The sequence below is a fragment of the Nomascus leucogenys genome, unplaced genomic scaffold, assembly GCF_006542625.1.
Source record: "Nomascus leucogenys isolate Asia unplaced genomic scaffold, Asia_NLE_v1 Super-Scaffold_391, whole genome shotgun sequence".
NCBI lineage: Eukaryota > Metazoa > Chordata > Mammalia > Primates > Hylobatidae > Nomascus > Nomascus leucogenys.
In genome coordinates, this window is record NW_022097988.1 from 303,413 (window position 1) to 320,207 (window position 16,795).

General features: G+C 43.5%; 1 protein-coding gene across 2 annotated transcripts in view; it reads right to left on the reverse strand.

Annotated features, from left to right (window-relative positions):
* Positions 1-6,014: 6,014 nt before the first annotated feature.
* The window catches only part of TAF15 (TATA-box binding protein associated factor 15), a 37,598-nt gene continuing 26,817 nt past the window's right edge, over positions 6,015-16,795 (reverse strand). For both annotated transcript variants that reach the window (XM_030809167.1, XM_003281373.3), the window contains exons 11-16: positions 14,864-14,993; positions 10,860-10,952; positions 9,165-9,246; positions 8,960-9,045; positions 8,290-8,851; positions 6,015-6,351 (exon numbers count right to left, since the gene is read on the reverse strand). In XM_030809167.1, coding sequence (XP_030665027.1) covers positions 6,312-6,351; positions 8,290-8,851; positions 8,960-9,045; positions 9,165-9,246; positions 10,860-10,952; positions 14,864-14,993 — 993 coding nt within the window. In that variant the 3' untranslated portion in view covers positions 6,015-6,311. The remainder of the gene's footprint in view (positions 6,352-8,289; positions 8,852-8,959; positions 9,046-9,164; positions 9,247-10,859; positions 10,953-14,863; positions 14,994-16,795) is intronic.

A 16,795-nucleotide genomic window follows, 5' to 3' on the forward strand; every position in this document is an offset into this window, starting at 1 on the left:
AGCAAGCTGTAAGTAAAAACCAAGGGTGGTTTCACTATTTTGAGTGTATGCAGCACTGCCTGGGGACCGCTCTAATATTGTGACACCAAAGTCCAATGATAGGAAAGATGTTCCTCTTTTGCCCACTCCGCTGCTTTGGGTCCATGAGCAACATAACCCAAATTTCCCCGTGCCTCAAAAGCCTGTGAGTACAAAACATGGCCTTACTAACTACATAATTCAAACTCAACTTCTGCAAAATCCTGCCCACAGATCCCCAACCACTCCACCTCCATATTTTTAGGAATCTCCAGAGGATGTCTTATTATTCAACCAGATACAAATATCTGCCTAGTAGCACCTCAATCCTAATTTCGCCAGTACCCACGAGAAGACAAGATGGCAGTGAGGGGCATAAAGGTTTTCACAGAGCAGTCACCATCTGGTACACCACCAATGTACCAGAGTCCTCCCAGTACCAAAGCTACCTAGATCAAACACTCTTAGAAGTCTATTTTATCCAAGCAGTAGCTGGCTTCTCTCATAGTCCAAAGACACCCACTGGTCTCAGTTACTGGGACTGATCCTTAGACACTATTCAAAATGTAAGTCCCTCTCTTTTCTCTCCTCTAACCCAAACCTTTCTAATGGGATCTCTGGATGCTTCTTCTGATGGCAAACAAAAAGCACTGACACCCTCCACTCTCCCTCAAACCTTCTCATCTATCTTTCAGGCTGTAACTGAAATCTGGCTATTGACTGGGCCCCTTTCTGAAATCGCTCAGGTGTTGCTGATTCTCCTAAATCCCTCCCAATATCACCACTATTTTGCACATTTATATAAAAATCAGTATTTCAGCCAGGCGCCGTGGCTCATGCCTGTAATCCCAGCACTTTAAGAGGCCGAGGCAGAAGGATCACTTGAGGTGAGGAGTTCAAAACCAGCCTGGCCAACATGTGAAACCCCGTATCTACTAAAAATACAAAAATTAGCTGGTTGTGGTGGAACACATTTGTAATCCCAGCTACTTGGGAGGCTGAGGCAGGAGGATCATTTGAACCTGGGAAGGGGAGGTTGCAGTGAGGCAAGATCATGCCACTGCACTTCAGCCTGGACGACAGAGTGAGACTCTGTCTCAAAAATAAAAAATAAATAAAAAGAAAAATCTGCTGGGCATGGTGGCGCACGCCTGTAATCCCAGCACTTTGGAAGGCCGAGGTGGGCAGATCACCTGAGGTCAGGAGTTTGAGACCAGCCTAGCTGGGCGCAGTGGCAGGCACCTGTAATCCCAGCTACTTGGGAGGCTGAAGCAGCAGAATCGCTTGAACCCAGGAGGCGGAAGTTGCAGTGAGCCCAGAATGTGCCACTGCACTCCAGCCTGGAAAATAGAGACTCCATCTTAAAAAAAAAAAGAAAAAGAAAATCAATGTTTCTCTAGAGGATCCTGCTCTCCAACCAGCAATTACCCACTGGTCCATTTCTCCATTTCCTCTCATTCATTGCCTGAATCTTAGTCTTGTCACCTTGCTGATGGCATCCCTTTGGACAAACACTCAATACTCCAGCCCCTCAGTCCTTCATCTCAATTACAAAGACATTTCCCTTCCATTCACTTCAGCTACCCACTTCCAACGTTACACCTAACCTTTCTCATCCCTAGGAATTGCTCTATCTCCAAAATGTTCACATCTCACTTTCTGACCCAACCTTCAATCTGTGCAGCTCTTATTATCCACACAAGTTCTTTGAATCTCATCACCAACACTAAGCTCCTGACTTCCTTCCATCCTCCCTCTTTTTTTCTTACTCAACCTGGATCCCACCCATTAATCACTACCCTCACTTTTGTCATCTCTGATCATCTCTGATCAGTAAAACCTCTACTCTAAATCAAACTGCTTCTGCTCCTATAACCACGTTGCTATCAAAGCTGTTGAAAATCACATATCCATACAGACTGGTACCCCCAAATACTTGCCTCCTACTTTTTTTTTTTTTGAGAAGGAGCCTGGCTCTGTCGCCCAGGCTGGAGTGCAGTGGCATGATCTCGGCTCACTGCAAGCTCCACCTCCTGGGTTCGTGCCATTCTCTTGCCTCAGCCTCACGAATAGCTGGGACCACAGGCGCCCACCACCACGCCCGGCTAATTTTTTGTATTTTTAGTAGAGACGGGGTTTCACCGTATTAGCCAGGATGGTCTCAATCTCCTGACCTCGTGATCAGCCCACCTCAGCCTCCCAAAGTGCTGGGATTACAGGCGTGAGCCACTGTGCCTGGACTGCTTGCCTCCTACTTTAACTAAGCCTTTATTGTCACCTGGCAGATTTACGGGTTCCTAGGCACACACTTCCCTGATCCCCACAGTGGTTATATGTCATGCCTTCTAACCTCACATATCCTACAATCTCTTAAAACTTTCGGCCGGGTGTGGTGGCTCATGCCTGTAATCCCAGCATTTTAGGAGGCCAAGGCGGGCAGATCACAAGGTCAGGAGATTGAGACCATCCTGGCTAACACAGTGAAACCCTGTCTCTACTAAAAATACAAAAAATTAGCCGGGCATGGTGGCAGGCACCTAGAGTCTCAGCTTCTCAGGGGTTGAGGCAGGAGAATGGCGTGAACCCGGGAGGCGGAGCTTGCAGTGAGCCAAGTTCGTGCCACTGCACTCCAGCCTGGGCGACAGAGCGAGACTCTGTCTCAAAAAAAATAAAACAAACAAAAAAAACCTTCTAATATATTACTTCCCCAAACTCTGCAGACTATTATGCTTTCTCATCAGGAAAACAAAAAGACATCAGATGGAATTACCTCAACTTCCTCCTGCCACCTCGGCTATACCCATCCTTGTTTATAGCACGAGAGTAGATAAGAGTACAGGCTCTAAGGCGGATGCCTAGGTTAGAATCCTGGCTCTGCCACTTGCTAAAGATTTGATCTGGGCAAGTTGCTCAATTTCTCAGTGCCTCTGTTCCTTACTGTACCCCCTAAAAAGCCCCTTCCCAATGGCATTCAAAATCATTTACACCATCTACCTCTTCTGTGAAGTATTTCCGGTATCTCCTAGCTTCAAAGGATTGTTGTGAGTTAAATGAGATAACACACATAGACTGCTTGTAACAGTGCCTGGCACACAGTAAGCTCCCAATTAATGTTAGTCGTTTTTACTACTATCAGCATTCGCACCTATTCTTACCTCCAACTGCAATGCAAGAGGCATTCTCTTCTTCTAAGGCAAATCCTTCACCGACGTTCTAGATGCCATCCCTTCAAGGGACTTGAACATCAATTATTCAATTTCCTTCCATGCAGTGTATAAACATGCTCAATTCTCACCCATCTTAAAAATAACCTTCCACAAGCCAGTATCCCCATCTAGCTACCTCCTCCTCTCACATCATGCCTCCTCTACCCTTCATAATCAAAATTCTTTGTCCACATTCCCTGTATCCATTTCCCCAATTTCTATTAACTTTCTATAATGTGTTTCTATTATCCCACTGCAGTTTGAGTTCAGAATTCAATTCTCTACCCAAACTGCTTTTGCTAAGGCAGTGGTTCTCAACAGGGAGCAATTTTGCCCCCTAGTGGCCATCTGAAGCCATTTTTTAGTGGTCACAACATGGAGAGGTAAGGGCTGCTACTGGCATCCAGTAGGTAGAGGCCAGGGATGCTATTAAACATCCTACAATGCACAAGGCAGCATCCCACAGGGCATTTTCCAACCCAAAATATCAACAGTATCAAGGTTGAGAAACCCTGCACTAAAATAATGTGTAACTATGTTGCTCAACGTAATGAATGCCTTCTATCCTTTACATGACGTAGCCTGGCTTAAGTACTTGATACTATTCGCTTCTCCTTTCCTAAAATTCATTCTTCCTTTGGGTTCCACTGACCACGCCTCACTGGCCATTCCCATTCTGTTTTAGGATCCTGTTCTGCTCATCTATTAAATGTCAGTATTTCTCCAAGTTTCCTCCTAGGCTCTTCTCTTTCCATATATTGTCTCCGAAAAGTAGAATCACCTGGGGCTCTTTTAAAATATGCCCAGGCCTCCAGGCACGGTGGCTCACGCCTGTAATCCCAGCACTTTGGGAGGCCGATGCAGGCGGAACACAAGGTCAGGAGTTCGAGACCAGCTTGGCCAACATAGCAAAACCCTGTCGCTACTAAAAATACAAAAAAATTAGCTGGGCGTGGTGTTGGGTGCCTGTAATCCCAGTTACTCGGGAGGCTGAGGCAAGAGAATCCGCTTTAACCCAGGAGGCGGAGGTTGCAGTGAGCCAAGATCGTGCCACTGCACTCCAGCCCAGGTGACAGTGCAAGACTGTGTTTCAAAAAAAAAAAAAAAAAAAAGCCCAGGCCTCATTCACAGATTTGTTTTGAAGTAGGTTAGGAACACTAGGAAGAAACATTTGGAAGGGAAGCTCAAAAGTTCTATTCAGTCCACATTTTTTTAACACAATTATTTTACATCCAAGTGCAAAGGTCAAGTAGGCAACTGGGAGGGGAGAAGTCAGGACTGGAGATGTAAATTTGGTAGTCATCACCATATTAGATGGTATTTAAAGCCATATCCTGGATAAGCTTGCCCAGGATAAAAGTGATTAAGAGAAAGGGGCTTAGAAAAAGCCCCGAGAAACTTCTAACATGTAGAGGTCAAGCTGAGAAGGCAGACATGTAATTCAGTAAGGCAGATAATCAGGGGAACATGGCATTAAATGCTACTTTCTGAGTTGCAGAATTATAGGATGTCTCTACCTAGAAGTTTCACGAGTACTCCGAACTCAACACATTCAAAACGGAATTAATTCCCATCTTGCCTGCAAAGCTGTTCCTTTCCTGATGAACATATCTACCCAATCACGCAGGGCAGAAACCAGACTCTTCTTTCTCCGCTATTTCTGACATCCAACTAAATCCTGTCAAATTTCCCTCTTGATTTTTCAAATCTAGTTATCTCCTTTCCTCTAGTCACTATCTGAGCCTCAGGCCAGTATAATCCCTTACCTGGCTGTCTCCAGTCCAGCCTTCCCACAAGGCAGTCATAATCATCATCCATCTGATGCCACTCAAATCAGATCATGCCACACCCATTTACCATCTTTTAATGACTCCCTATTTGGAGGCAGGTAAAAAGTGAAATGCAAGGACCTTGTCACAGAGCTTGTTTATCTCTCCAGTCTTTTCTTTTCATGACCACCCTTGAACTCTTCCCTTCAGTCACAAAGAACTACATACAATTCTCCTCAAGTGCAGATCCTGCTCCCCACTCTTTGTCTTAGCTCCTGATTTGTTCATGTCGTTTCCTTCTGGGAACACTATTTTCTTGCCTCTGTACTTAGTGAACACTATTTTCTCAGCCTCTGTACTTAGTGAACTCCTAGTCTTCCCTCCACATTCGCCTTTCCCTACTCCCATGTGACTAAATTTAGTGTCCTTCAAATCAGCCCTCCAAGCACCTTGTACTTGTTACTGGTGCACTTATCGACTATGCTTTCTGTTTACTTGGTCAGCAACGTATCTAGAATCTGATCCACTGCCTTACCCATAGTTAAGAGTAGAATAAATAGTTCTCTAATAAACAGCAAATAACATACATATGTTGCCATCTTAACCCTGGCTTGTAAATCCTTTCTTTTCCTTGGAACTTCATATTCCCAGCATCTAGAACACTCCCCTAAATAAATCGTTGTCAACTGTAACTATATCAAAATCACCTGGTAAGCTTGATATAAATAAGTATTTCCAGCCCTAACTCCCCATACCTCACTGAGCTCTGATCCAGCAGACCTAGGGGGCTGGGAATCTAGGAATCTAAATTTAACAACCTAGGAATCTAATTTTAACAAACTCTTCAGGTGATTCTGACTTGTAGTCATTCCTGGGAATCACTAAACACAGTAGGAGCTCAATAAATATTGTTTAAAGTAACATTTTCATTTACTGAAGTATATAATTCATTTCCTAATTCTTTAGGATTAGAGTCTAATGTAACTGAGTCCTGAGTGTGACAGAACAATGCACTAATATGTACAAAAGTCCACAAAAACAAGCAGCCTTTATTGCAGTATTACAAAACACTTTTCATTTTGGCAATATTTTACAACGCATTTAGCTCCAAGGGTTGGGGAGAAGGTTGGAAACTAAAGGGGGAAATCTCAACAGACATTTCTAAAAGAAAAACTGTCCCAGCCCTCCCACCCAAATAAAAATCCAAATGTCACTTAATTTCACTACCCAAGAAGAGGCCACGAGGAAAGCAGCAGGCAAAACTCTGGCAATTTCACTATGGATCATGTCAGAGACAAAGGAACATTCAAAACAGTCATCAGTATGGTCGGTTGCGCTGATCATTTCTGTAGTCGTTTCTAGGAATGAAAAATAAAGAGCCAGACTAAATTCTAATTTTCTACCAAGGGGGAGCATTAGACACTTCTTCAGGGTACTAGTGATTGGCATCAGCTAGACAATTTCTAAAGAATGACACCATGCCTCATTTATTTCTATACTCCTAGAAGATACTTAAATGTCTAATTTGACCAGCTTTACGATTCACAAAGTTCCTAGAAGAAGCTTTGCTTCACTCTCTTAAAAATTTTCCACCTAAAGACTCCAAACCACAAATATTTCAGGAGATCAGAAACTGTCCCAGTTCCAGCACTCTAAATAGGAGAGTGGCACAGTGGAATGAGCAAGCACTTACATGTATGAATTCTTGATCTGCCACTTACTATGTGACCTTGGAAAAGTTACATTACATGACTCTGACTCTGTAAAATGGGAAGTATACCTACTTCATAGGGATGACAGAAGGACTAGAACTAAAGAATATAAGAACACTTTACAGTATTGGCCACACAGTAAGAAATGTTCAATAGATGGTAATTAGGTTACTCATAATTACTAATAGCTAAAAATTATATAGTGCTTACTATGGGCCAGCAACTAGTACAACGTAATCTAATACAAGTCTAAAAAGGGTATCTTATTAGTCCCACTTTACAGATAAGAGTACTGACACTCCAAAGGATTAAGTAACTTTCCTAAGATCACACAGCTAATAAGTGGTAGAGTCAGGACTGAAACCTAGTCTGTTTCCCAACTTCATGCTCTTAACCATATTCTATACTAATTCTCACTGCCTTATACTGCCGCTGGCATACAGGTCCTTAGTATAATAATTAAAGTTACTTTCTATCACTGGTCTTCAACTTCTTCTGCCTCTACACCATTCATGGCATTCCCATCAGTGGTTTTCATCTGGAAAAGTTATCAGAATCTCCAGAAAAACAACTGCAGGGTAGTATATATGATTTGAAAAAGAACCACCCTATGAAAGGTATGTTCCTTCACTTAGATTAGGAACTCCTGATTTACACAGTTTCAAGTTATTATCTCTCAATCTCAATTATCTTAATGAGAAAAACTAATACACACACAGATACACTGAAACAAAGATTTATAAGAATTTCCAGCAGGTGGATGGGCGCGGTGGCTCAGGCCTGTAATCCCCCACTTTGGGAGGCCGAGGCGGGTGGATCACGAGGTCAGCAGATGAGACCATCCTGGCTGACATGGTGAAACCCCGTCTCTACTAAAAATACAAAAAATTAGCTGGGCGTGCTGACGGGCGCCTGTAGTCCCAGCTACTTGGGAGGCTGAGGCAGGAGAATGGTGTGAACCCAGGAGGCGGGGCTTGCAGTGAGCCGAGATTGTGCCACTGCACTCCAACCTGGGCAACAGAGCAAGACTCGGTCTCAAAAAAAAAAAAAAAAAAAAAAATTTCCAGCAGGTGCTGTGGCTCACATCTGTAATCCAAACACTTTGGGAGGCCAAGACAGGAGGAATACTTGAGGCCAGGAGTTTGAGACCAGCCTGGGCAGCATAGTGAGACTCTGTCTCTACAGAAAATAAAAAAAATTGGAGAGGTGTGGTGGCACACACCTGTAGTCTCAGCTACTTGGGAGACTGAGGCAGGAGTACTGCCTGAGTCTAAGAGTTTGAGGTAACAATGAATTATGATCATACCACTGCACTCTAGCCTGGATGACAGAACAAGACCCTGTCTCTGTCACTAAATTTAATTTTTATTGTCTCTAAAAAATAAAAATTACAGTTAAAAAGTAAAAAGTTCCAAAATAAAATTTTAGAAATTGCTAAGCAGGAAACTAAATCATCTCCATCCTGAGAGAACTGGCAATGGGAAATTCAAGTTCCAAAAAATTGTTAAAAAGAAAATGTGGTTCAAACCCCCCAATCTAGGTGCACTGAGGTAAAAACGTTAATAAACACATTCTAATACTCACCTTCCTCCCATTTTGCCTCCATAGCCACCTCGGTCTCCTCCGTAGCCCCCACCTCGGTCTCCTCCATAGCCGCCACCACTCCTGTCTCCTCCATAGCCTCCACTTCGGTCTCCACCATAGCCACTGCCACCACCACGGTCTCCTCCATAGCCCCCCCGGCTTCTGTCTCCTCCATAGCCTCCTCGATCTCCTCCATAACCTCCTCGATCTCCTCCGTAACCTCCTCGATCTCCTCCATAACCGCCTCGGTCTCCGCCATAACCTCCACCTCGGTCTCCTCCATAGCCACCTCGGTCTCCTCCATAGCCACCTCCTCGGTCTCCTCCATAGCCGCCTCCTCTGTCCCCACCATAGCCGCCGCCTCTGTCCCCACCATAGCCACCCCCACTTCTGTCTCCACCATAGCCACCCCCACTTCTATCTCCGCTGTAGCCACCACCGCTGCTTCTGTCTCCACCATAGCCACCCCCACTTCTGTCTCCGCCATAGCCGCCTCGGTCTCCACCTCTGCCCCCACGACCTCTGTAGCCCCTGTCTCCACCGTAGCCTCTCCCCCGGAAATCTGCAAGGTAGGAATGCAAACAATGAGGCCAGCAGAAACAACGTAAAGCCCCCTTCATGCTAGTCAGAAGATAAGCACAATGCAGATGCTATTAAAAGGCTGACCCACCTCCTGAGGGACGAGAATCCTCTGGTCTAGGCTCATTGCACTGATTGCAGGAATTCCTTCGAGCAAAGTTCATATTTCCGCATGACCTAAGAAAGGAGGAAAATATAATGCTCCCAGATAGTTTCTAATGGACTCAGAACCCCTTTCTGTACCCTCCAGCCCCAATCCCAACCCCTACTCTCACCAAAGTAAACAAGACACTTACGGATTAGGGCAAACCCAATCCCCACTTTTGGGGTCTCCACCTCTCCCTTGAAAGCCTCCACGACCTCTATATCCTCCACGGCCTAGGGGGATGGGGCCAGGGGAGAAAAATCAGCAGGAGACATTAACAAAACAGAAGAAAAGCATCAGATAACATAAGAGTAGGTACCCATCAATACTTAGGCAGCACTCTGCAAATTAACCCCTTATAGCAGGACTTTATAATTCTTTGATTTGGGTCTTGTACTTAGTAAACAGAGGACCTTGAAAACAGACCCTACGCACACAACAAAGTGCAAATAATGCACTAGAAAACTTCAAAGTCCATTTTCTATAATACAAGTTGAGTATCCCTTCCCCCAAATACTTGGGACCAAAAGTGTCTCTGATTTTGGATTTTTCAGATTTTGAAATATTTGCCTTATACTTGCGAGTTGAGCAGCCCAAATCCAAAAACCCAAAACCTGAAATGCTTCAATGACCATTTCCTTTGAGCATTATGTTGGTGCTCAAAGTTTTGGATTCCAGAGCATTTCCAATTTCAGATTTTCAAACTTAGGATGCCTCACCTATACCCTACTTAGTTTGAGAATCTCCATGATGAAGATTAGGTGAGAAGACAAAAACTCCAAATGTGAGAATATGAATGCAAAGGCCACAGTAACATCCACCCACAAAACAAAAAAAGAAAAAAGACAAGAATATGAATCCAATAGAAATAAAGAAGCTGGGCCGGGTGCAGTGGCTCACGCCTGTAATCCAAGCACTTTGGGAGGCCAAGGCAAGCAGATCATCTTGTCAGGAGTTCGAGACCAGCCTGACCAACATGGAGAAACCCCATCTCTACTAAAAATACAAAATTAGCTGGGCGTGGTGACGCATGCCTGTAATCCCAGCTACTCGGGACGCTGAGGCAGGAGAATCACTTGAATCCAGGAGGGAGAGGTTGCGGTGAGCCAAGAACACGCCATTGTACTCCAGCCTGGGCAACAAGAGCGAAACTCTGTCTCAAAAATTAAAAAAAAAAAAAAAAAAAAAAAAAAAAAAGCTGGCAGTAACTGTATCAGGCAGCTTAAAAACTGGTCAGATTAATTACCTAATTAGGTATCATTAAAACAAGTGCCTCGCCAGGCACGGTGGCTCATGCCTGTAATCCCAGCACTTTGGAAGGCCAAGGTGGGTGGATCATGAGGTCAGGAGTTTGAGACCAGCCTGGCCAACACAGTGAAACCCCGTCTCTATTAAAAATACAAAAATTAGCTGGACATGGTGGCGCACGCCTGTAGTCCCAGCTAGTTGGGAGGCTGAGGCAGGAGAATCGCTTGAACCTGGGAGGTCCAGTTGTGGTGAGCCGAGATCATGCCACCACTCCACTCCAGCCTGAGCAACAGAGCGAGATACCATTTCAAAAAAAAACACAAAAACCAGAAACAAATTGCCTCCTGATTTCCAAGTGAACAGCAAATCACGATACAGCTTTCCAAAGGGATTTCTACAACCATTTCCCACTACTTTCTTAGCTATTACAATATCTCATTTACCTAATCTATTCAGTACCTGAACTCATTTTAAGATAGAGGGAAAAAGACCTAGCGAGAGAAAAAGTAGTAGCAAGTTCACACAAATAGAAACAGAATATGAACTCAAACTTAAACCCTTGGATAGTATCCAGGACTGTGCGCAGCAAGGATCTTACCTCGCCGCCCACCTCCACTTCCACCTCCTCTCATGAATTCAGGTCTTCTAGTGGCAAAGGACACTTTAATGATGTTGCCATGGAATTCTTTTCCTAAGAAAAAAGAAATCAGCTTTGAAGCAATGCTACTCTATACCTCCACCTGTCAACAAAAATGAAAAAGTCTTGGAAATTTTTAGTTTCAGAGGAGTAACTGACATGTCCTCACAGAAATTCAAATGCAGAGTCAAGATAACAGTGCTAAAAATGACATTATCTACTGAAAAGAGCATATCTGTCACTGGGAGATAGTCACTTCTTACTAAGCTTAAAAAAAAACAAAAACAAAAAACAATGTGGAGTGGTGTGTGTCTGTAGTACCAGCTCCCAGCTACTCAGGAGGCTGAGGTGGGAGATCACTTGAGTCCAGGAGCACGAGACCAGCCTGGGGAATGAGATAGTGTCAGGGGTGGAGAAAAAGGCCAGGTGCAGTGGCTTATATCTGTAATCTCAGCACTTTTGGAGGCTTAGAAGCCTCGCTTGAGGCCAAGAGTTTGAGACAAGCCTGAGGAACATAGCGAGACCCTTTCTCTGAAAAAATTTTTTTAATTAGCTAGGCATGGTGGCATGCGCCTGTAGTCCTAGCTACTCAGAAGGCTGAGGCAGGAGGATTACTTGAGCCTGGGAATTCAAGGCTGCAGTGAGCTATCATCATGCCACTGTGTACTAGCCTGGAAGACAGTGTGATACTCTTTCTCAAAAAAAAAAAAGAAAAAAAAAAAAAATGCTGGGCGTGATGACTCAAGCTTGCAATCACATCACTTTGGGAGGCCAAGGAAAGCTTGGGCTCAGGAGTTTGGGACCAGCCTGGGCAACATGGTGAAACCCTGTCTCTACAAAAAATACAAAAAAATTAACTGGGTGTGGTAGCACCTGTGGTCCTAGCTACTTGGGAGGCTGAGGTAGGAGGATCACCTAAGCCCGGGAAGTCATGGCTACAGTGAGCCATAATCACGGCACTGCACTCTAGCCTCGGCAACAGGCTCAAAAAAACAAAAAAAAACAAGAGTCAGGTGCACATCTCTACCTGTTCCCATGGGGGAAAAAAAACTAAAACCTGTATCTAATATTTTTACATGGGAAAAAAAGCCAGCTGTAGAATATGTGAAGTATGGTACCATTTGTTTATTTAAGGGAATGAATACGTGTGCAAGTGCAGGAACATGTACGTATTTATCTACACATATGCTTATATGCATTGCCTACTGTGCTGACTAGGGGAAACAAGATCACTGGGATTCAAAGGTGAAAAAGAAACTCATATTTTATCATATGCCCTTGGTACCATCAGAAATTTTTTTATCATTTCCAAAGTAGTATAGTAATTGGTAACTTTTTAAAAAATAGTAGTAAATAAGAATTGGCAAGATTTGAACTATGGAGTTAGGTTTAAAAGGCTCATATGTCCTATGGGCAAAAATCACTATAATTTCTGAATATACCATACGCAAAAGAAATAGCTTCACGATTCATTTCTCATTCTTATGAAAGCAGAAAAGTAAGAAACAATGGACTTAGCCTTCAAGAGCAAGGTGATGAAGTCTGACAAGTCTGACAAATTAGTCTAAAAAAGTAAAGAATACAGAGATGGGGACAGATAGGGTACTACAATTTCATTTTTTTTTTTTTTTTTTTTTTGACGGAGTCTTGCTGTGTGTCACCCAGGCTGGAGTACAGTGGCATGATCTCGGCTCACTGCAACCTCCACCTCCCGGGTTCAAGCAAGTCTCCTGCCTCAGCCTCCTGAGTAGCTGGGATTACAGGCGCTCACCACCGCGCCTGGCTAATTTTTGTATTTTTAGTAGAGACAGGATTTCACCGCGTTGGCCAGGCTGATCTCAAACTCCTGACCTTGTGATCCACCCGCCTCAGCCTCCCAAAGTGCTGGAATTACAGGCATGAGCCACTGCGCCCGGCCTACAATCTCATCTTTAAAGAAGTAAAAGAGCTGGCCCGGCACGGTGGCTCACGCCTGTAATCCCAGCACTTTGGGAGGCTGAGGTGGGCAGATCACAAGGTCAGGAGATGCAGACCATCCTGGCTAACACAGTGAAACCCCTGTCTCTGCTAAAAGTACAAAAAATTAGCCGGGCATGGTGGCATGTACCTGTAGTCCCAGCTACTCGGGAGGCTGAGGCAGGAGAATGGCGTGAACCCAGGAGGCGGAGGTTCAAGTGAGCCGAGATTGCGCCACTGCACTCCAGCCTGGGCAACAGAGCAAGACTCAGTCTCAAAAAAAAAAAAAAAAGTAAAGTAACACAATTATGTTTTTGGAAGACGGAGGTACAATAATCTTGAAACTGAAAGGAACTGCAAGTGTCTGTCAATCCAGCATAGTTCAGTACTTTGGAGAGAGTAGATCCAGCATGGCTGAGTTTGAATCCTGACTCTGCCACTTATTCTGTGATCCTGGAAATTACTTAGCTTCTCTATGCATCAGTTTCACTCTCTGTAAAATGGGAGTAACAGGGCGTATGTCTCATAAGATTATTATGAAGATTAAATTGAGTTCATGTGTGTAAGGCTCTTAAAGTTGTGCTTAGCTCATAAACCTCAGTAAACATGCAGTTAAGTGTTAGTTACTATTAAATTATGGTGCAACAAAAACGATGAATTTGTAACATGGGGAAATGACTATCTTTAAATGTTAAATGAAAAATACCGTAAGACGAAACTCTATTTGGAGTATTATAAGATACATCTTAAAACACTAAAAGGAAAATTAAGAAATATTATCAGTGGCTACCTTTGAGTAGAAGGCTATAGATGTTTTACTCATTTCTTCTACTTTCTGTTAAAAAAAAGTCTATTTCAGCTGGGTGTGGTGGCTCACGCCTATAATCCCAGCACTTTGGGAGGCTGAGGCGGGCGGATCACAAGGTCAGGAGATCGAGACCATCCTGGCTAACATGGTGAAACCCTGTCTCTACTAAAAATACAAAAAAATTGGCAGGGCGTGGTGGCGGGCGCCCGTAGTCCCAGCTACTGGGGAGGCTGAGACAGGAGAATGGCGTGAACCTGGGAGGCGGAGCCTGCAGTGAGCCAAGATCGTGCCACTGCATTCCAGACTGGGAGACAGAGCGAGACTCCATCTCAAAAAAAAAAAAAAAAAAACAAAAAAAAAAAAAAAAACAAAAAAAGTCTATTTCTTCTAAGTATGTATTAATTTTACATTTGAAGGGAAATTAGCCTAAATTTTACTTTATTTATTTATAGGGTTTTTTTTTTTTTGAGACAGGTTCTCACTCTATTGCCCAGGCTGGAACACAGTGGCTCAATCACAGCTCACTGCAGCCTCGACTTCCTGGGCTCAAGTGATCCTCCCACCTCAGCCTCCTAAGTAACTGGGACCATAGGTGCACACCACCATGTCCAGGTTATTAAAAAAAAAAAAAAAAAAAAAAAAATTTTTTTTTTTTTGTTTTTGTAGAGGCAAGCTCTACGTTGCCCAGGCTGGTCTCCAACTCCTGAGCTCAACCGATCCTCCTGCCTCAGCCTCCCAAAGCGCTGGGATTATAGGCATAAGCCACCTGGCCTAAATTTCAAACTATGAAGTCAGGGGATGAGAAATCACTTAATGGGTAAAATGTACACTATTCAAGTGATAGATACAGGAAAACCCCAGACTTTACCACTATGCAATATATCCATGTAACAAAATGCCATCTGTACCTCTTAAATTTATTTTTTTTAAAAGAAAAAATAACATACTGTCAACCAGGCCAACTCGCTACATCTGTATCAGGGTAGCCTCATGCACAAGGCATGATATAAGGAAATATGCTAGACCAACAAGGATAGAGCTCATCTCATTTCTAAAGGCACATAAAAATTCTGGCCTGTATTCTTAATATCTGCAAAAGTAAACATGAATATAACCACTGTTACCCAGAGCATATTCTCACTTCCAGACTAGAAAACATTTATCCAAATTTCATGCTGAAAACTATATGAATGAGGCATACCATCAAACCAGTCAATGGCTGCTTTAGCTGAAGGAGGGTCATCAAAGGACACTGTTGCCTCCCCCTTTGGCTTTCCTGTGTCCTTGTCTGTATAAAGATTTATCATTGGTTTTCCGGTCTTCTTATTTGTCTGAGGAAAAACAAAAACACTTGGTGTTAGCATTTTTAAAATAAGTAATCATGTATCATTTAGATAATCAAAGATTTATTTTTTTACAAGGAATTCACACATTCATACTATAAAATACTATGCACCTAATATAAAGTTACCTGTAGGTTTGGACAAGCATAACCCTCCAAGCTACACTAAGTGAAAATCGAGCTATAAAAATGATATAGTATACTGTTTTATCTATGTATAATTTTTTTTTTTTTTAATTGAGACAGGGTTTCACTCTGTCACCCAGGTTGGAATGCAGTGGCACCATCATACTCAATGTAGCCTCAAATTCCTGGACTTAAGTGATCCTCCCATCTCAGCCCCCCGAGTAGCTGGGGCTACAAGCAAGTGACACCACGCCCACCTTTTTTGTTATTGTAGAGATGGGGTCTTGCTATATTCCTCAGGCTAGTCTCAAACCCTTGGCCTCAAGCGATCCTCCCACCTCAGCCTCCCAAAGTGCTGTGATTAAGTGCTGGTTACAGGAATCAGCCACCACACCCAGTTTATAATTTCTTTAAATCCACAGAAATTAAATGTAGATAATGCTTCATGTAAATATGTAACTTTTTTTTGAGATGGAGTCTCGCTCTGTCGCCCAGGCTAGAGTGCAGTGGCACAATCTTGGCTCACTACAACCTCCGCCTCCCGGGTTCACATCATTCTCCTGCCTCAGCCACCCAAGTAGCTGGGACTACAGGTGCATGCCACCACGCCCGGCTAATTTCTTGTATTTTCAGTAGAGACAGGGTTTCATCGTGTTAGACAGGATGGTCTTGATCTCCTGACCTCGTGATCCACCTGCCTCAGCCTCCCAAAGTGCTGGGATTACAGATGTGAGCCACCACGCCCGGCCGTAAATATGTAACTTCTAAAACATTACACTGGGATTTGGCTGGGATAAGACAAGGGAGAATTTTTACTTTTTCAAAACTCTGTGAATTTAGGCCAGGCATGGTGGATCACGCCTGTAATCCTAGCACTTGGTGGGAGGCTGAGCCCAGGAGATTGAGGCTGCAGTGATCCATGATTATGCCACTGTACTCCAGCCTGGATGCAATGGAGCAAGACCCTGTCTCAAGACAACGACAACAACAACATATTTTGTGTGTAATTAATTCCTTAACAAATTATAATTCCCAAAGAAAGAAAAAAGTGAGTAGGCCGGCACGGTGGCTCATGCCTACTGTAATCCCAGGACTTTGGGAGGCCGAGGTGGGCGGATCACTTGAGGTCAAGAGATCAAGACCATCCTGGCCAACAGAGTGAAACCCCGTCTCTATTAAAAATACAAAAATTAGCTGGGCGTGGTGGCACCCGCCTGTAGTCCCAGCTACTCGAGAGGCTGAGGCAGGACAATCACTTGAACCCAGGAGACGGAGGTTGCAGTGAGCCGAGATTACACCACTGCACTCCAGCTTGGTGAAACAGATTCTGTCTCAAAAAAAAAAAAAAAAAAAAAAAAAAAGAGTAATTCCACAGACACCAAAACAAGGGCAGATGTAAACTGATTTCAAGAAACTGCTACTATCTAAACACTACTAAGGCTGCTTTCTAGTTGAAGAGATGAAAAACATATGCATGAAGTTAATAGTGCACAAGACGCTTTAGTGAACAATGAACAGTTACAAGATAACGTATTATCTCTAGCATAAACATTAAATAACCCCTCCCAAGAGCTATAACAACTTGAATTTGCATATATTTCAGTCTATAAAATGTTCTCAGCAACTCCTTTATTTCTCACAGTTATAAGAACTAAGCAGAGACTA